At 60.1% G+C, this 22,715-nt stretch overlaps 1 protein-coding gene across 1 annotated transcript; it reads left to right on the plus strand.

Annotated features, from left to right (window-relative positions):
• The first annotated feature begins 482 nt into the window (after positions 1 to 482).
• FOXO6 (forkhead box O6) lies at positions 483 to 21,702 on the plus strand. Its single transcript, XM_084872089.1, has 2 exons — positions 483 to 1,501; positions 19,497 to 21,702. The coding sequence occupies exons 1-2, from the start codon at positions 1,082 to 1,084 to the stop codon at positions 20,775 to 20,777; spliced, it is 1,701 nt and encodes a 566-aa protein (XP_084728215.1). The 5' UTR covers positions 483 to 1,081; the 3' UTR covers positions 20,778 to 21,702.
• The last annotated feature ends 1,013 nt before the right edge of the window (positions 21,703 to 22,715 follow it).

The following is a 22,715-nucleotide window of genomic DNA, read 5'->3' on the forward strand; positions in this document are numbered from 1 at the left end:
GCCTGGCCCAGAACCCAGGTCCTCTTTCCCCAGCCCCGTCTAGGGCACAAAGGCGAGCTCCACCATCAGCCGCATCAGGAGGATTCTAAGACTTGGAAACGCCAGGGATCCAGAGTCAGGGGCTGGGCATTCCCTGCGCGAGTAGAAGGCGGGGTCGAGCGCTCCGAGCCCCGCCCCATCCTCGTTGCCCCGGGAAACCCAGGGTTGTAACAATAACCCGCTGACGCGCTTCTGGGCGGGACCCTGCCGAGTCCGTGGGTGGGGACAGCCCTGCTGCGAACCAATGAGGGCGCTGGGGCCCCGCCCCCGCTCTCCCTCCCCCCCCCAGAGCCGAGCAGGGGGCGGGGTCGCGCCCGCCGCTCCTCCCTTGCTCCCTAGGCGGCGCTGTTGCTTGCAGGGGATGCGGTGGGGTCGCCCCGAGTCGCGCGCCCCGCGTCCCCCCCACCACTCCCCCGGCCCGCGGGCGGGGCAGCCGGCAGGCCCAGGATTCCGTGGCTGCTAGTGGGGACGCCCCGCCCCCGCCCCCGCCGGGCCCGCCCCTCCTGGGTCCCCCGCCCATCCCGAGGTGCAGCCGGCGCTGAGCGCGGCAGGCGCGGGAGCTGGCGCTGGAGCCGGAGAGGCGGCGGCGGCGGCGGCGGCGGCATTCACGGGGCGGCGGCGGGGCGGGCTCCCGCACGGGCTCGGGCTCCGGCATGGTGCAACCCGGCCTCGTCGTCCCAGGAGACCGGGGCCCGCGCGCGGGGCCGGCGCCCGGGGAGCGGCGGCAGCAGCGACGGTGGCGGCGGTGGCTGCAGGTCCAGGCGGGCGGCAGGTGCTAGAAGCGGGGCTGCGCGAGGTGTGCGCCCGCTGGGCTCCGGGGCCGCCGCCCCCTCGCGGCTCTGGTCTTTCCCTCCCTTTGGGCTTCCCAGCGGCACCAGCCCTCCGTCTCCGCGCCCCGCCGGCCCATGGCGCCCCGCGGTTGAGCCGGCGCCGCCGCCGCCAGGGACCCCTCCCGCGGGCCTCCCCGGGGCGCGCAGATCCCGGAGCCACCCGCCCGCCCTCCGCGGAGCTCCCCGCCTCGCCCGAGCGAGCGGGCGGGACCATGGCTGCGAAGCTGCTGCGAGCGCATCAGGTGGACGTGGACCCGGACTTCGCGCCGCAAAGCCGGCCGCGCTCGTGTACCTGGCCCCTGCCGCAGCCCGACCTGCTCGGCGGCGACGAAGACGGGGCGCTGGGCTCGGGGGCGGCCGAGGGCGCCGAGGACTGCGGGCTGGAGCGCCGGGCGGCGGCCCCGGCCATGGCCCCAGCGCCGCCCCTGGGAGCGGAGGTCGGCCCGCTGCGCAAAGCCAAGAGCTCCCGGCGGAACGCGTGGGGGAACCTGTCGTACGCCGACCTCATCACCAAAGCCATCGAGAGCGCCCCGGACAAGCGGCTCACACTCTCGCAGATCTACGACTGGATGGTCCGTTACGTGCCCTACTTCAAGGATAAAGGCGACAGCAACAGCTCGGCCGGCTGGAAGGTGGGGGAGTCGGGCTGGGGAGAGGGGCTGGGCTCCTTGGCTAAGGGCTTCCAGGGGGGGAGCTCTGTTGTGTGTCTGGGTTCCGGGCGAGCCTGCGGGAGGGAGGCCCCCCCGGGGCGCCCCCAGGGGTCAAGGAGTGTGTGCCCGGGGCGTGGGGCCGGCCAGCAGACAGGAGGGGGCGTGCTGGGAGCAGCTGTGTGCATATTCTGGACGTGGGATGGGAGGTCTCGTGGGGTAACAAGGGGACTGACTGCCACTTTGAAGCGCCCCCGAAAGACAGACACCCCCAGCCCATGCATCCTTGGAGGCATCGCAGGGGAACCCATTCCCAGGCTTCGGACAGTGGGGAGCCTCCCTGACCCCCATGAGCGTGCTTTGAGTTACTCTTGTTTTGCCTCTGCACCAGGGCACCCTCCTTAAAGAAGCCGGCAGAATGACTTGGTCAGTGGCTGCTTTCCCCCCAAGATCTTTCCCACTCCCCTGCCTGGCGCTGACCCCAGGGTGAGGAGTGCAACCCTCGGCTGGCAGCCCTCCCTATGCAGCCAGGAGTTCACCTTAGGGCACCAGCTAGTCTGGGGTGGGGTGACTTGTCAGGTGACCCAGGATCTGAGTTTTCCACGGGGCAGCGGCTGTCCCCTTGCTCTGATCAGTATGATGGGCCGGTGGTGATGATGACTACGGCTGGTGTTAGGGCATGGCGTTGCGGGCCGGGGATCTGTCCCTGCCTACCCCAGGCTGTCTTCGGCTTCCCAGGCTTCCTGAGCTCAGATGCATTTGGGAGTGGGGGAGGGGCGGGGGCACCCCAAGGGAAGCCTCCCCGCCAGCCAGGGGAGAGGGGAGAGCCATCTTGGGAGAGGACAGGGGCTTGACTGGATTGTGGGTTCCAGACCCTCTCTGGAGGTGGGGAACGGGAAGAGTCGGTGTTTTGGAGGGGGGCGGGATAGGAAGTTGCGGATGGAGGGACTGTGCCTGAGGTCTGTGAGCTGTCAGACTCCCTAGGGGAGAGGGGGATCTCTGCCAGGGAGGCATGCCTAAATGGAGGGAGGGGGCTGTGCCTGGTGGTGGCTGCAGGCAGGGTCAGAGGAGATGTACTGGGGAGATGTGGGACGCCCAAGCTTGTTGGCATGGACGACACTAGATGCCCGGTGGCTGCATTTAGGGTTGCTCTGACCCGGGTGCCTATGGCTCTCAGGCCACTGCGGGGTGGGGTCACTGGCTGGAGGAGCAGACAGGAGCCTCCTTCCCTAGCCCCTCCAGTCCCCTTGGGATCAGCTCCCATCGGAACACTTATTCCTCCCAGTGTGTCCTGCCCTTGGGCTTATCTCCCACCTCCTTTCCCGCTCCCCACGCACTGTCCCACCTTTTACTTCTCCTTGTTCTGAAGGCCAAAGTTCGGATGCCTCTTCCCGGAAGCCTTCCTTAACCCTTTTAGTTAGCTTAGGAATCCCTCTTCTCTGCTCCTCTCCCTGCCTGCCATAGGTCTGAGTCTTTTGTGTCCCATCTCGTTTCCCTTCCCCACCCTGCGTGTGGGAGACCGTGGCCGTGCCAGAGTAATTTCTGTGCCCACAGCACCCAGCGGTGGGGCCTGGCACTGGGGAGCCGCCGGTGCTCTCTGGCGAAAAAGGGAAGAAATGGGTGGAGGGTGCAAAGGATGCTGAGGCTGTGGGCCAGAGGGAGCCAGGAGGGCTTGCTGCAGGAGGTGGTGCTCCCCCTGGGCTTGGTGGATTAGGGATGACGGGGGAAGATGACAAGAGGGGACATGACGCTGGAAGCGAGGAGAGCACTGCAGTTCACTGAGGCTCCCAGGGCCAAGCCCGGTGCCAGACACTTTTGGGCATCTGTGCCAGGTGTCTCCCTAAAGGCTCTCATCAGTCCCTGAGGTGGGTTTTATTGTCACCATGGACAGAGCTGGACACTGAGGCACGGAGGAGTGAACTTCCCCACCATCAGGAGATGGGAAAGCTGGGCTCCAGGCCTGGGGTCTCTCCCTCCGGTGCCCCACGGAGCCTCTGGGTGCTGGCCCTGCGTGGGGGAGCGGTGGGACCCTGATGGCTTTTGAACAGGGGCAGGTCTAAATCCTGAAACGTGATTGGGAATGTGCCTGGGGACAGCTTCGTCCCACGCGCTCATTTCTCAGACCGTGAGACTGAGGCCCCGGAAGGAGCCGGACTCTCCTCGGGCCGTCGGTGAGCAGCAGGCCTGGATGGCGGCCATGCCTCCAGCCTGCCCATTGGATGCGATTCCCTCTGCACCAAGCTGCTCAGGACACGGTGGTTCTCCCTGGGCTGGGCTCAGGAAGGAGGGAGTTCTGGAAGGCTCTTCCTGGGCTGGAGCATTGGAGAGGGAGCCTCAGGCGTGGGCTCCTGACCTAGGCCCTGGCGGAGACCACCCGACCCCAGGGAGCCTCTTTTCCCTCTCATCCTACTCCCCCTGCTGCCTCTTCCCCCAGTCCCCGGCAGGCCCTCCAGGGCCTGGTAGAGGGGCGGTCCCTAGCTCCCAGCCAAGCTCTGGTTCGCAGGGGCTGTGGTCCACCTCAGGTGCCTAGCCCGGGGCCAGGGCCCATGGTTCCTTCCTTCCTCTCCTCCCCCACATAAATGCTGCACGGGGGTCCCCGTGTTGTACTAAACCCTGGGTTCGATGGAGTGGGTCCACCGAAAGGAAAGACATTGGACCTGCCTTAGGACACATCGGGGCTCAGCCAGTTCCACACCCAGGGCCCGTGTTTCACAGGAAGGAAGGGCCAGGGGTGGGAGCAGAGGTAGGGGGAAGGCAGGTGAGATCCCTTGGGGGTGCCCAGCAAGCCCTGCCTGAGAAGGTGGCACTTGATCCGAACTGCTTTCATCGGGGTAGAGCTTGGGAGAAATTCTTCCAGGGGAGGTGGACTCGAGCGTGCTGGGTCTGGGAGACCATTGGGCGTGCCAGGCTAAAACCCGAGGCTCCGAAGGAGGGCAGGGAGGTAGCATGGGAAAGGCAGAGTAGTGGGACAGCGCAGGAAGGGCTCCTGGGCTTGGCCTATACCTGGTGGTCCCACCTGTGATGTGGGGAGGGAGTGGAGCAAACCGAAGGAGGCAAGATGGGCAGCGGGCGCAGTACCCCCTGCAGGCTGCAGCCTCGGTGCCGGGAACTCTGTTACAATAGGGGCTGACAGCGGTCCCCGCGGAGAGGAGGGTCTCCAGGCCTGGGAAGAGGGCTTTGGACAGGCGGTCCCCATCCCTCCGCGGTGTCCCAGGAGTGAGGGTATCGGACATCCAGGTAGAGCCTCCCTCCCACTTTCTCTCAGATGCTCCGGCGCCACCTTCCCTAGTGATGACTCCTCCGGGGAGCCTTCCAGGCTGCGCCGGTCCCGGTGAAGCACTTAGCACTCCTGTCTCTTATCGCCCCTGGAGTTGTTCTGCCTGTTTCCTGGCTGCCAGCTCCCCTGGGAGCTCCCCGGCCAGGCCTGGGCGCCTCCCCTTCTGGTCCCCAGGCCTGGTGGGGGAGGAGCACGGGGATGAGGCCTGCTCTTTCCCCTCAGGGCCTGGGGCAGCCTGGCTGCTGAGGGGTGGGATCTGGAGGGATGGTGTGCTACGCCCCCCTCGGCCCAGGCTGGCCAGTAGGTCCCAAGTGGGATGGGGGCTAGAAGGAGGGACTGATCTGAGACGCCAGGAGGAGGGTCCTGCTACAGCTGGGCTGAGCATTGGCTGTGAGTCCAGGGGGCGCCCCCTTTTTTCCTCCCCTAGCCTGCTGGAGCAGGGCTCCCTCCTCCTCCTCCTTTGTCCTCCGGGGATCCCCAGCCCCCGGGGCTAGTGGGGTGTGGGAAGAGTCTGTGTGAGCCAGGGTTGGGGGGTGTCCTCACAACCCCCCCCCCACCCACCCACCCACAAACACACTGCACGAGCGGGGGGCTGGCAGCTGCCCGCCTCCTGGGCACAAGCCCGTGCCAGCCGCTCCTGGCACAGTTGCTGGCACGCCCGGCAGACTCCCACGGCCACCTGCTCACACCCACCCACCAGCTAGCGCTGGCGCTGCGGGCCCTTCCGGCTTTCCGGGCCTCCCGGGGCCCCTCCCCGGCGCTCCGGAGCCCCCAGCCCAGCCCTGGGCTCCCTGCCCGCTGCCCGACCCCCTCGCTCTGGCCTGTCCGGAGCCCAGGGAGCTGGCCCCAGTGGACCCACCCACCTTGGGGGAGCTGGGTCCCAGGCCCCGGGGGGTAGCTTCGCTGCGGGGAGGGGAAGAGGGGGCACTGGGAAGCAGACAGACCGACAGACAGGGTGAGGGCCCCGCCTGCCACCTGGCGCCGCTCCAGCGGGCCGATGGCGGGCAGCGCCGTGCCAGGCGGTAATTGCAGACAGACTAATTTAAAGAGATGAGACGGTTATTTTTAACTCGTGTTAAGGTAATGAACGGCGCGAGGGGGTGGGGGTGGGGGTGGGGGTGGGGTGGGGTTTTGCGGTTCGAAAGTTCAGTGCCCACCAACCCCCCACTTTCTGCGGTTTGGGGGGGCCCTCTCTCTCAGGCCCGGAGGACTCCAGCCTCAGGACTGACTGGCGTTGGGGCTTTGCCAGAGAGGGTGGGTGGGGTTGGCTGAGAGGGTCCCGGGAGGAGGTGCCCACCAACCATGCGCCTGGCCACCGTCCTTCCAGGTGGTTATTAGGATCCCTGCTTCCCAGATGGAGCACTGGCTTGCCCTGGGGTCACATCCTAGGAAGGGGCAGGCCTGGGAACTGAGCCCCCTTCTGACCCCCCAAATGTAAGCTTGTCCTATGCCATCGAGGCCAGACGCGAGCTTGTTCCTGGAAGCCCACCTTCTCTCTTCTTGGAGTGGCCGCTGGTGGCGGCCACCGCGTGTGGTCCAGGGTCTGGGAGCCCTGCTGTCTGTCTGTGAGGGGTGATTCTGGACTGTGTGTGGATATGAGCCTCTGGGGTACGGTTGTACCAGCTATAGCAGAGCTGTTCCTCACCTCCCTGCCTCCCTCACCTGTGGCTGACTCACCAGTGCACCCTCCCCTCTTGCAGCCTGTGGGAGTGGGTACCGGGGAAACTGGTCCACACTGGTGTCCAGTTCTTCCGCATCCGAGTCAGACCTCAGGTGTCTGGGGAAAGGGGGACTCAGAGAGCCTAACTCACCCTCCCATGCCTCCTTCCCCAGCTCAGTCCCTTCACACACTCCAAGTGACCTCCGGCACTGCCATTCTCTTGCTAGTCAGGTCTTAATGTCAGGACTTCTTTCTCTCTCCCAGCTGTGTCTCATGTCCCTGGAGCATCACTCAGGGTGGTGGCCTGGTTCTGTCCTTTGGGGTCAGTTGGAGCTGAGGAGTTGGGAGTGGGTGTGGGGTGGACAGAGCACCCGTAGGTGCTGGCCCAGTGTGTGTGAGCTGGAGCGAAGCTCTCTCTCATTCGCGGTCCTCAGTGTTTTCATCGGGGTCCGAGGGGCCTTACCTCGGTCTCTGGTTCTCTCCGGGTGTGACGGACAACCCCTCTGGTTCTAGGAGTTACGAGGGGTCGGCTGGGACTGAGGACAAAGAACTGTTAGATTTTCTCAGGGTGGAAGCATGTTGAGTTCAGGTTTGGATGGACTCGAACTTGGGACTCCTGCTTGGAACTTCCTACCCTGCCCCTGGCAGTGCCCAGGAGGCAAACATGCTCCGTGCACAACGACGGGGGCAAGTCAGTGCTCCATCTGGGAAACAGGGGTCTTAATAACCACCTGGGAGAATGGTGGCCAGGTGCTTGGTTAGCGGGCACCTCCTTCCTGGCCCTCATGGCAGTCCAAGCTGGCCCCCACAGCAGGCAGATGGGGAGTGGAGGGTGTTGGGTGGGCATTAGCTGAGGCTCTGGGGCCTGGGTAGGGTGCTCAGGGGGACAGCTGGATCTAGAGCACCCCCTTCCTCCTGGCACCCTGGTTACCATGGAAACCAACTCCTGTTTGGGATGGTTTGGCTGTTTGCTGCCTTTCCCCGCCCCCCAACCCATATGTGGAGGTGGGAGGGGGGCCAGGTGGCGTGTAGGGGAGGGGCCTCCCACACCCTCCCCCCAGGGCCTCCATCTTTGCAGAGAACCTTCCTGGCCTCTAAGGGGGATGCCTCTTGTGGGAAGGGGAACAAGAATTAAGAGCAATAATGTCTGGGTGCTAGGCCATCAGTGGGCACCTCCGTATGAAATGCTCTCCTTTCATATTCTCTGGGATCTGACAGGTACACGTTTTTAGCCCCATTTTGCAGTTGAGGTCACAGGGGCCCAGAAAGATGAAGTCACTTGGCGAAGGCAGTATAGCTGGGACGAGGCTGAGCCTGGATTTAGACCCGTCTGTTTCTACCATCTCCCAATGCCCGTGCAGTGCCAGCCCACACACCAGCCAGCCCTCCTGCCCCAAGGCTTACGCATGCTCCAGGACCCTCTGGGACTCCTCAGTTCCCTTGGGAGCCAACCAGCCCCAAGCTGCTCTGTGTGGACCCCTGGGCCCTCTGCTGGCCTTGCCCAGCCCCTGCCCTCCCTCCAACGTCCCTCGCTGCCTCTGATCTCAGGCTGCCTCCCCACTGCCACCTTGCATCTGACACTGGAGTTCTCAGCCCACACCCACTTGCATTGTCACATGCTCACCAAGGCAGCTGTGGAGCTGATCCCTTGGGACACCCCTCAGAAACTAGGCGGGGCGCTTGGGTGGTTTGAACAAAGACCTGCCTCCCAGGTGATTCTGGAACCCACTGCATCTGCCTGAGAGTTTCCGCCTTAAATCCTCAGTTGTTGGCAAACCTGGAAGCTTTTAGTGAATAAACGTGTGGAGTCCCCGTCTCAAACCCTCTCTGACAGAGTCCCGTCAGATGGGCTTTGGAATCTCTATTTTGACAGGTTTGTTTGGTGACGGTCAGACTCTGAACGGATGCCTTAGAATGGTAACTTCCCCCGGATCCTGCTTGCTCTTTCCTTCTTCTGTTTTTCCTGTGTGGACCAGCCTCTTCTCTAAGCAGGCCGCCCAGGTTGAGCCACTCCTCCTCCTCCTCACTCTTTGTTAGGTTTTCCAGAGAATCGAACTCCCTATAGTGAGCTCTAAGGGGCTGACCGCACCCCCCCAAAAAAAAAAAATCTCCAACACATTCCCCCAGCCCCCACACGGTAGCAGTTACGCTGTATACAACTGGAGGGAGAGAATGGGCTGATGCGTGCTGCCCCTGAGCCTTTGGCTGCAGGATGGAGGGGAAATGTCAGTGTGGACACTCAGAATGGTGACGAACCCCAAAGTCGCAGCCCCTGCTCTCTGAGAGCTCCCCACCCGGTGGGAGAGACGAGAGCATGTGCACAGCGCAGTGCTGTTCCCACGGGATCCAGTCCTGGGGCTTTACCTGAAGCCCAAGGGCCAAGGCCTTGGCCGCTTGGCCCCAGTCAACCTCTCCAGCCACATCACTCGCCGCTCTCATCTTCTGACCCCTGCTTACCCACACTGAACTATTCCAGCTCAGGATTCAGCCCTCACTGCAGGCTTTTGTTCATTCTCACAGCCATCCTGTGAAGCTGATACTGGTTACTGTCCCTGTTTTGCAGATGAGGAAACTAATGCTGAGAGAAATAAAGTGGCTCTCACAGTATCCCGCTGTAAGTGACAGCAACGAAACTCCCCAGGGCTAATTCTTTCCTCACCCAGTGCTCTGGCCAGGCCATTCCAGACTGACCCCTCCACCACCACCACCACCACCACCACCACCTTGTCCCGCCCCTATCATTTCTGCTTCCCTCAGAGGCTGGCCGGAGTCTGGCCCTGAGGCTTGCCGTCTGGGGCAGGCATGAATCGAAGGTCCCTGATTTTCTCAGACAGAGAGGGCTCCTTGAGAGATGTTCCCCACCCCACGATGTCTCCTCCCTCCCGCTGCAGGCCCCAAGACGGCAGCTCCCTCCATTCACTTTAATCCAGGCCCACTGTGCAGTGCTGCTCAGAGGAACTGGACACCTCCTTGACCTTGAGATTCCTCCGGGTCAATCCGGGAAGATAAGATGAGGACTCCTGATTTGGATTCAGGATGAATACTGCTCAGGGTCACGATGGAAGGCCAGATAATAAGCTGAGGGTGTTTGCAGGAAGGGGAAGGGAACCAGACAAAGGAGGTCAGACCCTGCAGGACTCTGGGAGTTTCGGCTGTGTTGGCCAGGACTTGAGGCTGGAGAAGCCAGCAAGGGCCTGAGGGCCAGTGGCCTGGAATGCCAAAATGGGGAGCTGGTGCTCCAAGCTGTGGGGGGTGGAGAAAGATCACCTGAGAGTAGTGTGGAGGGTGGAGTTGGGGGCTTGGCCACAGCGCCCCGTGTGGGCCTGGTGCTGGGATAGAGACTATGAGCCTGAGAGAGGGCGGAGGCTCACAGAGTCCAAGATTCCAGGCCTGTGGCCTTGAGGATTTCGGAGGTGAGACAGTGGTATAGTTAAGAGTCTTGGAGGCAAGAAGGGAAGGGCAGGTACTAGCTCTACCACGCATCCCCTGTGTGGCCTTGGGCAACCGGACCTCAGTTTCTTCCTCTACAAAATGGGATAACAGGACTTATTCCCAAGCTTTGTTGTAGAATTATAGGAGAAATACTTGCAAAATGCTCAATAAATCTTAGTAAATGTCATTACTGTTAATCATTGCTCACCACCTACCTACCACTGTGTTGAGTTGGGGTCCTTAAGCCCTGATCCCTGAGAGACACTGATGTGTGTGTGTGTGTGCACGCACGCGCTTGTGTGTGTTTTGCAGGGGGGAGGGAGGTTCTTGCTCTAGGCCTCCCATGCTGTCCTTGAGGTATCAGATATTCAGGATGTCCAAGCTCTGTCCTGCCCTTAGGTTGACCCACTGCTCTCTAGCCCACAGAGCCTACCCCTATGGCCTTGGGAGGCAAGCAGGCAGGGTGTAGGGTTTGTATTTTCAGAGGTGAGAACAATGATTTGCTCAAGGTCACTCTTGAACCCAGGGCTACCTGCCCCTGGACACCAGCTCCTCTTTAGCTACTGGGAGGCTTTGACCTTGGGCATGGTTCCCCACTCTGGCTTGGAGTCCTATCTAGAGATCTGAGTTCCCCCTCCCCCAGCACTCTGGGAAGCTGTGATGCCTCCTCCACCCCTCCTGTCCCCTCCCCCTGTCCTCAGCTGGCCTTGCCTCCTCTGTAACCTGAGCTGGGGCTGTGGGGGAAGGGGCTCACCCTTTGCCAGAGGCACCTGCCAGCTGAGCAGATGTGAGGGGATGCAGGCCCCTCCCCAGGAGATCACAGGCTCTTAGCCCAGCAAGGCTGGGGCGGGCAGGGCTCAGCACACCCAGCCTTGCCCTCTGGCCTCTGCAGTCAGCGCTTACCCTGAGCACTTGTTCGTTTTTTAGTGGACATGCATGCTCCAACATGTCCTGTAAGGACTTCTCAGTGTCCAAGAAAAGACAGATGGCAGAGGAGGGCTGATGCCCCAGTCTGGGTGGGCTGGCCTGGGCTCCTAGGGCCCCTTGGCATGGGGACAGTGGGCCGAGGGCAGCCTCTGGGGTGAGGCCAGTGTCTGTGCGGGTGGCCATCCCCCTGGGAGAGCAGATGGTTCTCTTGGCACCATGCCCACTCTTCTTTTTCTCCCCCTAGGAGCCAGCCAGCAGGGCTAGGGCACAGCTGCTGGGCCCTCCCCAGAGCCAGACCCAGGGCAGGGCTCGGTGAGGTCACCGCAGCTGCTTCCAGGGCCTGAGCAGGGGTGCAGGGAGGTGCTGGTGCAGAGGGAGGAGGGGGCTCAGACTGAGGAGAGACTGGGAGAGGCTTGAATGGCTTTTCACTTAGCGGTCCCTTTAATCCTGGATGAGGGAAGAACGTCTGTGGAGGGGCTGCTGAGCCAGTGCGGACAGCACCTCCTACCCCCATCCCAGGCCCACCCTGGAGCGTCTGCCTGGCTAAGGCTCCTCCCTGGGCATCTCAGAGTGGAAGAGCCTTGGTGTGAGTTCTCACCACCCCTTGCACCCTCTGACCTCGGGCAGGTGGGTTTGTCTCTTGGAGCCTCAGTTTCTTATCTATAAAATGGGGATAATAGATATACTCAGAGGGGGTTGTCTCAAAGACTCAATAAGATCTAATGGTTGAGTGCAGGGCTGGTGGTGAATGTCCAGTAAATGGTTGGTTCTTCCCCTCCTCACTTGCCTGAATTCTCCCGAGGAGACAGGAGGTGCTGAGGAGGAAGAGGAGGGAAATGGCAGAGGCAGAATGATGGGAGGTGAAACCAGAGGGAGGAGGAGAGGCCTGGAGCTCTGGCCTGAGGTTTTGCTGAACAGAAACTTCACATATTGGCTAGGCCCTGAGAGGTTTGTGGCTGCTGAGAGCTCCATCCTATATGTGGCTGACTGTGAGCTAAGGATTGCCCACCAAGTTCACGTGGGGAGGCAGGCTCATGCACAGTTGTACTCCGGTTTGCAGTTAGATTTCTGCAATGGCACTAAGGTGGGAGCAGTTCTCTTTGGGGCTCACAGAGGGGACTAGGAAGAAGCTACAGAGCTAGCTGTGATGGAGCAGCAAAAACGGGTCCAGCAGAAAGATGGAAGGGCAAAGGGAACAGAGTGTGCAAAGGCATGGAGGTGTGAGACATCTGGGGTGTCTGGAGTCTCAGATGGACTAAAGGGAATGGAGGTGATGAAGCTGAAGAGCATCAAGGGCTCTTTAATAGCAGTCTGGAGTTGGACTGAAGCCCACAGGTGATGAGGAGCCATATAGGAGGGAACTCGGACTTCTGCTGTTGTTTTATTTGCTGCCCAGGTTGGGTGTGTGGGTTCTGCTGTCTCTGGAGTGTGTGTGGGAGTTCCAGGTCCTATCCTGACCTAATGCCTTGCTTTGGACATTCCTCTCGGGCCTCTGGCTGCCCACTTCTGTCCCACTGCTGACTCTAAGCCTACTGACCTGTCCACACCTGTGGCTCTGATGATCCGCCTGCCCTTCTGCCCCTCCTCTACTACAGGCCCTGGTACCAAGGATTTATACTTGGTCTCAGGTCCCTGTGGTCATCCAGGCTACCCCTTCTGCCAGGAAGCCTGCCTGGATTGAGCATCCCAGTTTCACCCCAGGCAGCAGAGCAAGTGACCCCTGGAGAGTCTATGGCTCTGTCTGAGACAGGTGTAAGTGTTTAGGCCAGAGGGGGGTGGGGATATGGGATGGGAAAGGGGCTGCTCCTGGGGGCTCTGAACAGGGAGGGATGAGGTTCCTGATATGTAGGATCTCATTCAGGTCTCAGCCCTCTCTCTTGGCTGTAGGGATTGTCACGCTGTTTTACAGGGGAGGCCTAAGGTCACTTGGATGAAGTTGGGATTCCAACCCCTGCCCTTGACCTTTCTTCTTGCAGGAAGAGAGGAAATAGGAGCTGTCAGGAGATTAGAACCTTTGTATTCCTCCTCTTCTCCCCTCCTCCCCTCACACAGGTGATCTCTGCTCAGGGAGGCACTGAGGGAGGAGCTGGATCATCATCCCCATCTTATAGATGGGCCCAGTTTCCTGAGGGAGGGGCTGGGATGAACCGTGGACAGCGATGGAACCTAGAGAGACATCCATACGTGGTTTGGGGCTTAGATGGATGGGCAAGACACTGGACCGAACTGGGAGGGTCCTGGAATTTCGTAGGTGCCAGGGAGGCCAGGAGGTAGCACAGGGCTCACAGTGGGTGGGGCACAAGCCTTGGGTCTCCTGTCTGTGATGGAAACCAGGAAACTTGGCTTGAGAACCAAGGCAGGGATGGCCACTGATGTGAGCAGCAGGGCATTGCCAGCCACCACATTGGGGGTATGAGCCCTGGTTTTGGAATCCAACAGGTCAGAGACCTAGACCTAGCTCCATCGCTTCCCCACTTCTTAACAACCCACCTGAGCCTCAGTTTCCTCCCTTTGTAAATAGTACATAATGAGCCTAGTCTGAGTCTGGCATGTAGTAGGCGCTGCTCTTCTCTTGCCTGGGTATTGGAAGTATGTGCCAATGGTGTGCTCGAGCTGGCTTGCACTGGCTCATGAGAGCCATCTTGCACACTTCCCAATTTTGCACTCAGTGATCACGTCATACTGGCAGCTTAAAACTGGCTACGATGGGAGTATCCATGCCACATAAATCAGCAAAAGCTATAAATCAAACCAGTTGGGAACTTTTCCCTCCTGGAGAGCTAGAGGCAATCCATGTTGTCCCCAGAGGGGACAAAAGGGAATGCTGGCTGGGCCAAGCAACCCAGAATTCTAAGTCTGTGGGCCCTTTTGGACCTGGGGATATTGGACCTAGTCATAGTGCCAGGCAGCTCTCTGTCGACATGGGACAGGGAATGGCGGGACCCCTTTTTTCTCCTTCACACACACACACACACACACACACACACACACACACACATCCTCTTCAAGAGATCTGACAGGCTCTGGCTGGAGAAGTAAGATTGGATGAGGTTGAGCTATCAGAGAATGAAGCTGTGCTGGAAGGAGAAATGAGGCTGTACTGGAAGATAAATAAGGTTGTACTGTCAGGGAATGAGGTGGTACTTGGAGGCAAGGTGAGGCTGCATTATTAGATAAATGAGGTTGTACTGTCAGGGAATGAAGTGTACTTGTAGGAGAGATGACGTCCTGCTGGATCAGTCGGGTTGCACCGTCAGAGAACACAGCCACACCACGGGAGGAAGGGGAGCCTCTGACTTGGAGGATAAATGAGGGTGTCCCGCTGGATAAATGAGGGGGCCCATCAGGTGAATAGAGTGCTGTTAGCAAATGAGGTTGTACTTGCTGGATAAATGGGACTGGTGTGCTGGATAAATGGGGTTGTGCTGTCAGGTGAATGCATTATTGCTCGTGGGCGAAGGGTGTCCTGGGAATAGATGAGGGCGTCCCGCTGGATAGATGAGCTGCCGCCACCGCATGGATCAGACCCTGACCACAAGGGAGACGCCATCCCCGAGGATGAGGGCATTCTGTTCCCGCTGGGGCTCCTGGGTGTCTCTGGCTCAGGTGGTACAGGCTGTGAGGACCGTTGGCTGCAGCAGGCCCTGGGTTAACCGAGTCTAACAGGGAAGCAGGAGGGTGCAGGGGAGGGGCTGGAGCGGGCAGCTGCTCTGTTCACCCTGTGAGACAGCCTTCCCCTCTCCTGGAAGCCGTGTTCCTCCCTGCCATTCTCCTCGTGGATCACACTCTTCCTGACGTTCTCCGCTCCGCACTTATCCCTTATTCTAGGTTGCCTTCTCTCAGCGCAGTCTGGAGAAGCTCCTGTCATGTGCCAGCTACGCTGCCCAGTCTCATTAATTCTTCCTGCGACACAGTATTACCTCCCTTCTCTCTCTCATTCATTCTACAAATATTTATTCAACTTCTTGTATATATCAAACTCACGAGGTATGGTTAAAAAAAAAAAAAAAAGGCCAAAAATCCCTCATGAGTTAAGTGAGGGGGCCCATCAGGCTCCCTTATATTCTAATGTTCTAATTTTCTTATATTCTAATATAAGGAAAATCAGACAATAAGTAATAAACACAGAAGATAAATGATATATTTATACATACAACAAATACTTTATTAATTTATACATATATATACCAATTATAGATTAATTTAGAAAGTGATAATAGCTTTAGAAAATTTTAGAATAAGGTAAGGGGGCCAAGAAATGGCAGAGAAGAAGAGCAATTGTTAAAAGAGTGGCCAGGATGGGCCTCCTGGAAGATGCATCTGGACGAAGACTCAAAGGAGGAGAGGGATTGGTGTATCTGGGGGAGCAGTGTTTCTCTGAGACAGAGGCCCCAAGGCGGAACCATGCCTGTTAGGTTCAAGGGACAGAGGGAGGCTCAAGCCAGACCATGTCAGGGGAGGGGTCTGAGGGGTCACAGAGGGGCTTGTGGATTCTTCATTCTGAGTAAGATGGGTGCACTGGAGGGTTCCGAGGTCATCGGGTGGATCACTGGCTGCTGCACAGCGGAGGGCTGTGGGGAAGCAAGGGTAGAAGCAGCTACCACTGGAGGACACTGAGGTTCAGAGCATCTTGCTCCAGATCTGCATGAAGCCAAACCTGGGGTTGGGCTTGTCAGGTGAATGCATTACTTACTGCTCAGACCGAGACCAGAGCCCATGCACTTTGCCCTGCACCAGCCTCTTTCTGGTGGGTGAGGCCTCTGGAGACTGGCCTCTCTGGGCCAGGTCCTGAGGGGAGAGTAGGATGGACATAGGAGGACCACTGTCCCTTCCCTCTGCCCCTCCCTCATTGTCTCCTTGAGCCGGAACCAGAAAGGTTCTGTGTCTCCTGGGAACCCGCCCCAAGTCTGTCTGGAGGTGTAGGAGGTAGGAGGCCCCAGAAGCCCGCCCAACTCTGGGCATCAGGGAAGCCCGGGCATGCCAGGGCGTGGCTGTGGTGGTGGGTTGCTAGGTGACTTCAAGAGGGAGCCCTGGTTACTGCTGCCTGGCAGAGGCAGCTCCCTCCTCTGCCTCCCTCACCACCTCTGTGGCCTCTGGCTTCCCAGGAGGCCTTGTGGGCTAGATGTGATTGGCTCTTGCCACTGGATCTTGGCCCAGAGCTCTGATTGGTACCAGGTGGCTGGTCCCTGAGGAGCCAGACTAGACTGCGGAGCCTGGGCTTCCCTCATGGGGCGCAGCCCTGGTGCACACCTGGTGCGGAGCCCAGCTCGGCAGGCAGAGGCCAAGGTCCGCACCTTGCTCTGGGCCTCCTCCCTGGGTGACCCTGGGAAAGGCATGGCATCCATCCGCCCTGTCAGGCTTGCAGAATCCTCCCGAAGAGGGAGTGCAAGGCGGGTGACGAGCGAGAGGGCTCCAGCACCTCTGCCCCCTCCCCTGACGACTTAAGAGTGTAACACTCAAATATTGCATTAGATCCCATTTACAAAAAAAAAAAAAAAAAAAAAGAGCGTCAGAGCTTTAAAAACAAAAGGTTTCAAGACCTCTGCACTGGATGGTTCCAAGAACTTTCATTATCAAATTAAAAAGGTCCTCAGAGTACCATTGGCCCATCTCATCAGTTTACAGGTAGGGAAACTGAGGCCCAGAGTGAGGAGGGACTTGCCCCAGATCCAGCTTGGTGGCGGGGGGGAAGAGCACCAAGCTAGGGATCCCGAGGCTTGGACTCAGTTTCAGCTCTGCCACCAGGGCCTGGGCGGCTTTGGCGAGACCTTTCTTCTCTCTGGGTTTGATCAGTCCTGGTTTCGGGCTGGAGCTCGGGCACCCGGGGGTACCTGGCTGGGCCAGGGACAGAGAGGGGAAGGACACAAACTGTCATAGGCCCGGAACACATGCTCTTGGTGGTAGTCTGAAACACTTTTATTTGTATTAAGAAAACGTGGATGTATTATGACGTACAATGCAAACTTCCCTTGGATTCTAAAAAGGAAGCGCAAGACTTGTAAGGAATTTTGATCTTTGAATATGCCCCAGTCTTCCCAGGCTGCCAGCTTCTGGGAATGGTTACATGAAAGTTTGAGAAGCACTGGAGTGCTGGCTTCATAAGATGCTTTGGAAATCCTGCAACTCCTCTCCCCCCCCCCCCCCCCCCCCCCCCCCGGTGGAATGCGATGTCCTGTAGACTCAGTGAGACTCACCTGAAATCAATACCTGGCTCTGCCTCGTACACTGTGTGAACTTGGCAATGCCCTCCATCTCTCCGAGCCTCACACTCCTCATCTTGAAATAGGGACCACAATCTCTGACTGTGTGGAGTGTGATAGAGTGATTACAGGAGATAAAGTACTTACAAGGCCCAGAGTTGAACAGGTAGCACTGAGTACGTGCTGGTTACTTGGTGACTTCCTTCCTCCTCCCCCCACCTCTGAGCACTCAGAACCAGGCTGGTACATAAGTGACATTGATCACGAGGGGTTGCCTGACTGGCCTTCAGCTGGAGAGGCTGGGAGGCGGAGCCTCTGAGCCAGGTGTCCCATTTGGGAGAACGGAGGCCCCTGTGCCCCCCCCCCCCTCTGGAACACAGGTGTGGGGAGGGGCTGGGAGGCAGGTGCAGGCGCGGGAGCAGGAAAGGGGATGAGTACCACTCCCTGGAGGGTCCAGCTCCCCTCCTCTCAGGGTCCCAGGAGAAGCCAGGCAGGGCAACGCTGGGAGGGGCCTTGGAGGCCCAGCTGTCACCTCCCAAGGCCAGAAAGTGCCAGAGACAGGGCACCTGGGGCCCTGAAGAGCCAGGTGCCCTGGAGTTCAGGCTGAGGGAGGGTACCCTGGCCGCAGAAAGGACCCTTCCTTCTGGACCCTGATGGGAAGGGGGCCGGAGGGAGGGTCCTCACGGGTCAGTGATTACAGGGCTGGGTGGATAAAGAGTTAAGAGCAGGTCCATGAGCTGGGCAGATCTGGAGTGGTCCCTGGCATTGCTGCCTGTGGGACCATGGGCAAGTCACATCATGCCTCTGGGCCTCCACTCTCTGGTACCTGAGATGGGTAATGCCAGCTCTCCAGAGTTATTGGTGCCCAGCACAGTTACAGTCAGCATAATAGCAAGGAGGTAGAGACAGAGCAGGCCTATGGGTGATCTAGCAGGTGAGGGTCTTCCGGACAAGGTGAGGGATTGAACTGTTTATGAGCACCTGGCGGGTTCTGAGGTGGCTATTGAACGTCACCCACTTTTTTTCAGGGTAGCTCACTAAAGCACTGAGGCTCACAGAGGTTAAGCCAGCAGCCCATGGTCAGATAGCTAGGTGGCTGAAAAGAGCCAGAAGTCCTGATCCAGCCTTCTGATACCCAAGTGCCTGCTGTTTTCACAGTAATACCTGAGCTAGGAGGTCAAGGTCACTAGATGGGAGGTCCAATAAGTTCCTGTGAAGTCAATCTAGCTATGGCCTCCTCTGCCTTCCTCTGTCACCAGGACAGGCCTGGCAGAAGCAGGCAGTCGTGTGGGGAGCACTACAGACTGGCACAAAAGACATTTAGGATAGGATATGTGCCGGGGTGACAAAGGGTGAAGCCCAGGGAAGTGCCCGGGACAGCGGAAAGGGCTGTGCGGCCCTGGGTAAGCCACCGCTCTGAGCCTGGTCTTCTTGTCTGTCAGTGGACACTATGCCACGTGCTTTGTGGAGATTTGTGAAGATTTCACCAGGAAGGGGCTTTGTAGGGAGGGTGGGCTGCAATCCAAAAGGCAGGCCAGAGAGCTGGGCTGGCTTGAAGGTGGGGCACCAAGCAGAAATGGGGCCGGAGGGGGCCTCCCAACCCATGGATGTATGTTGCTGGAATCCAAGGCCTCTGTGCTTGAGTTCCCAGAAGCTCAGAAGAGTTGGGGGGGAAATCTCTGAAAAGCGTCAGGCCTCTCTCTACCCACCTTGGGGATGCCCAACCTGTTCGGCTCTCCCTGGCCAGGCCCTCCCCGCAAAGGGTTAACAGTCTTCTCTACCTGCAGTTGCATTTTAAAGACACGAAATTAAAGCAGGTAATTTATTCTCCCCACACACGAAAGAGCAATTAGTTCTAAACAGGGCTTAATCAGTCACCACGAGATTGATTTCTGGAGCCCTGGGTTTTCGGGCTCCTGGCGCCATGCCAGACTGGGGAAGGAGGGAGGGGGGCGGACAAATGAGCCTCAGCAGCATGAGCCCTTACATAATCTGCTGGGGAGGGGCATGGGGGGGACGCTGGCAGCCTGGCTAGCTCCGCGGTGGGGCTTGGCTGAGTCAGAGAGGGATCTTGCTCTCCCGCTGCAGACCCCTTGAGAGTAGCCCACGGGGTTGGCGATGCCTCCCAGGAAAGGTCCCGCCCAAAGCTTGGCCCCACCCTCTGGGCAGTGCCTGCGGGGGACCGGGGCGGGGGCGGGGGAGGGATGAGGTGGCTGTAGGGTCTTGAATGGATATTCTGAGTTTGTCTGAACGGATGCTTACCCCCTGCCTTCCTCACCCCTCATCCCTTCCCCCATTCACCTTTTCATCTTCCCCGTTTTCTCCCCTTCCCCCTTCTGGCTTTCCCCCCCATTCTCTTATCCATCTCTTTCTCTATCCCCTCCTTCTCCTCTTTCCATCACTACTTCCCCATCTTTACTCATGGCCTCCTCCTCCTCATTTCCCACTCCCTGACCCCATGTCCTTGTCTCTCTGGTCACACAGAACTCCATCCGGCACAACCTGTCGCTGCACACCCGCTTCATCCGCGTGCAGAACGAAGGCACGGGCAAGAGCTCCTGGTGGATGCTGAACCCCGAGGGCGGGAAGACCGGCAAGACGCCGCGGCGCCGGGCCGTGTCCATGGACAACAGGGCCAAGTTCCTGCGCATCAAGGGCAAGGCCAGCAAGAAGAAGCAGCTGCAGGCCCCCGAGCGGAGCCCCGACGACCGCTCCCCCGGCGCGCCGGCCCCGGGGCCCGTGCCCGCCGCGGCCAAGTGGGCCACCAGCCCGGCCTCGCACGCCAGCGACGACTACGAGGCGTGGGCCGACTTCCGCAGCGGCGGCGGGCGGCCCCTGCTCGGGGAGGCGGCCGAACTGGAGGACGACGAGGCCCTGGAGGCCCTGACGCCGTCGTCGCCGCTCATGTACCCGAGCCCCGCGAGCGCGCTGTCGCCCGCGCTGGGGGCGCGCTGCCCCGGGGAGCTGCCCCGCCTGGCGGAGCTGGGGGGCCGCATGGGCCTGCACGGCGGCGGCGGCGCGGGGATGGCCGAGGCCCTGCTGGACGGCGCGCAGGACGCGTTCGGGCCGCCGCGGGCCCGCGCCGCCGGGACGCCCGCCTACTTCGGCAGCTGCAAGGGCGGCGCCTACGGCGGGGGCGGGGGCTTCGGGCCGCCGGTGCTGGGCGCGCTGCGGCGCCTGCCCATGCAGACCATCCAGGAGAATAAGCAGGCCAGCTTCGCGCCGGCCGCCCCGCCCTTCCGCCCCGGGGCGCTGCCCCCGCCGCTGCTGCCGCCGCCCCCGCCCGCGCCCCGCCCCGGCCCGGTGCTGGGCGCGCCCGGGGAGCTGGCGCTGGCGGGCGCGGCCGCCGCCGCCTACCCCGGCAAGGGCGCGGCCCCCTACGCGCCGCCGGTGCCCTCGCGCAGTGCCTTAGCCCACCCCATCAGCCTTATGACGCAGCCCGGCGAGGCGGGCGCCGCGGGCCTGGCGCCCCCGGGCCACGCGGCCGCCTTCGGGGGCCCGCCCGGCGGCCTCCTGCTGGAGGCGCTGCCCGGGCCGTACGCCGCGGCCGCCGGGCCCCTGGGGGCCGCGCCGCCGGACCGCTTCCCGGCCGACCTGGACCTCGACATGTTCAGCGGCAGCCTGGAGTGCGACGTCGAGTCTATCATCCTCAACGACTTTATGGACAGCGACGAGATGGACTTCAACTTTGACTCGGCGCTGCCCCCGCCGCCGCCCGGCCTGGCCGGGGCCCCGCCCCCCAACCAGAGCTGGGTGCCAGGCTGAGGATCCGCTCGCTGCGCCCAGGGTGCCAGCCCCGCCCCCCAGAGGGCCTCTGTCTTCCCATCCCGATCCCCGGGCCCCCATCCCCCCCTGATCCCAGCTCCACCACGGAGGATCCAGGAGACAGCCCCAGCCAGCCCTGCTAGAGACATCTCTCAGAAGTTGGCTGCTGGGGGATGTGGTAGGGAGGGGCTGGGGCACCCCACATTCCTGCCCAGACTCCCTGAGAGCCGCTCCCCCTGCTCCCCGGGCAGGAAGCCTGGGGGTGGAGGCTGAATTCCGGACTGGGTGGGAGTGGGGAGGAGGGAGATGGGCCGCGCTGGTTGGAGAAGCCTACCCAGAGGTGGGGGGAGGTGAGCGAGGGCGTCTCTGCATCTTCAAGTTTCCTTTGCAGGGGCCCTCGCGGGAGATGGTGAATCGCCTACCCCGAGTGACACTTTCCACCGGTCTTAGCCTACCCACCGAGAGCCAGCAACCCCTTCCAGGAAACACACTCACAGCTACCTATTGGCTGTGCACCCGGAACTGTCCTTAGCCCTGAACTGCCCTCGGACCCTGCACCCTCATGGTCCAATCCATCCTAGCTTCTGCCCTCCTCCCTCCAGTCAGGTGCCCTTTGCAGTTCCTACCACCCCCTCCCTGCCCCCCCCCCCCCCACACACACACAGACACTTCCCCAAGAACAGGTCACAGCCTCTCCAGCGGGCCTCAGCTCTAGATCCACACCCCAACCCCAGCACCCCTTTCTCTGTGCCAGTCCCTGCTCCTCTCTCCCATATTTATAAGTGTCGGGGCGGGGCGGGCTGTGGGCGCGGCGTCCCTGGCGCATCTCGTAGGCTGTGTACCGTGGCCGTGCCGTCAGTCAGCGTGTGCGTGTGCGTGTGTGCCGTGTCGAGGCCGTGTAGAGTGCATTGTACAGCATATTTTCATGAATAAAATTGTTTTAAATATTTCCCGCGCCTTGGGCTAGCGGGGGGGGGGGGGGGGGGCGGGGAATAAACTGGCAGGGATCCTCGGGCGGGGGTTCCAGGGTCTGAGTCCCCATTGTGGTTCTGTGTCTGAGGATGTGTCAGTGTTCCCTGATGCCTCTCTGCTCAGCATGCATTGGTTAAACACCCGCTGAGGATGTGACTGTGGAGCTATGCACCTGTTTCTTGGGCACGCAGGACGCTTCACGCCCCGGGAGTTCTGCCCCGAATAAGCCTCAGAGTTGGGAGACAAGGCACAGATATCTACCGAGAACCTGCAGTGTTAGGTTCTGTATTAGTGTGACTTTGTTCCCATTGTACAGATGGGAAAACAGGGTCAGGAAGGGAAAATGTCTTGGGAAAGCAGGGTGGGCCTGTGGACAGGAAGCCTTTGAAGGCGCATTTCTATTTGATTCCAGTCATTCCCTGCTGGGGTGTGTGTGTGGGGGGGGGGGGGGGGGGGATTGTTGATTTTATTTTTTATCAGCCCATGACCATGGACCTGTTTTAAACCTCTATAACCTTGCTTTCCTGGTCCAGATTATAGGATAACAGCACCCATCCCATGGATTTCTTGTGAGGAGTAAATGAGAAAAGGTATGTGAACTGATGAGCACAAGTCCTCATCCTCCCACTCACTCATTCCTCCCTGGGAGATTTATTGAGCACCTGCTATGTGACAGGTTTTTGTTTTGTTTTTTTTAAGTATATTTTTATTGATTCCAGAGAGGGAGAGAGAGAGATAAAAACATCAATGATGATAGAGAATCATTGATTGGCTGCCTCTTGCATGCCCCCTGGGGACTGAACCCGGAACCCAGGCATGTGCCCTGATTAGAGTTTAACTGTGACCCCTGGTTTATAGGTCGATGCTCAGCCACTGAGCCATGCCAGCCGGGCTGTGATAGGTCTTGTACCAAGCATTGGGGCTGCCATAGAAAGCAACATAGGTATACTCTCTGCCCTCAAGAAA

The sequence above is a fragment of the Pipistrellus hanaki genome (genome assembly GCF_964339955.1).
Source record: "Pipistrellus hanaki genome assembly, chromosome: 2".
Lineage (NCBI taxonomy): Eukaryota > Metazoa > Chordata > Mammalia > Chiroptera > Vespertilionidae > Pipistrellus > Pipistrellus hanaki.

Bases quoted from the DNA above. Each gene is read 5' to 3' on its own strand.
- FOXO6 (XM_084872089.1), top strand. From the start codon at position 1,082: ATGGCTGCGAAGCTGCTGCGAGCGCATCAGGTGGACGTGGACCCGGAC. The intron at 1,502-19,496 runs GTGGGGGAGTCG...CTGGTCACACAG, and splicing joins ACAGCTCGGCCGGCTGGAAG to AACTCCATCCGGCACAACCT.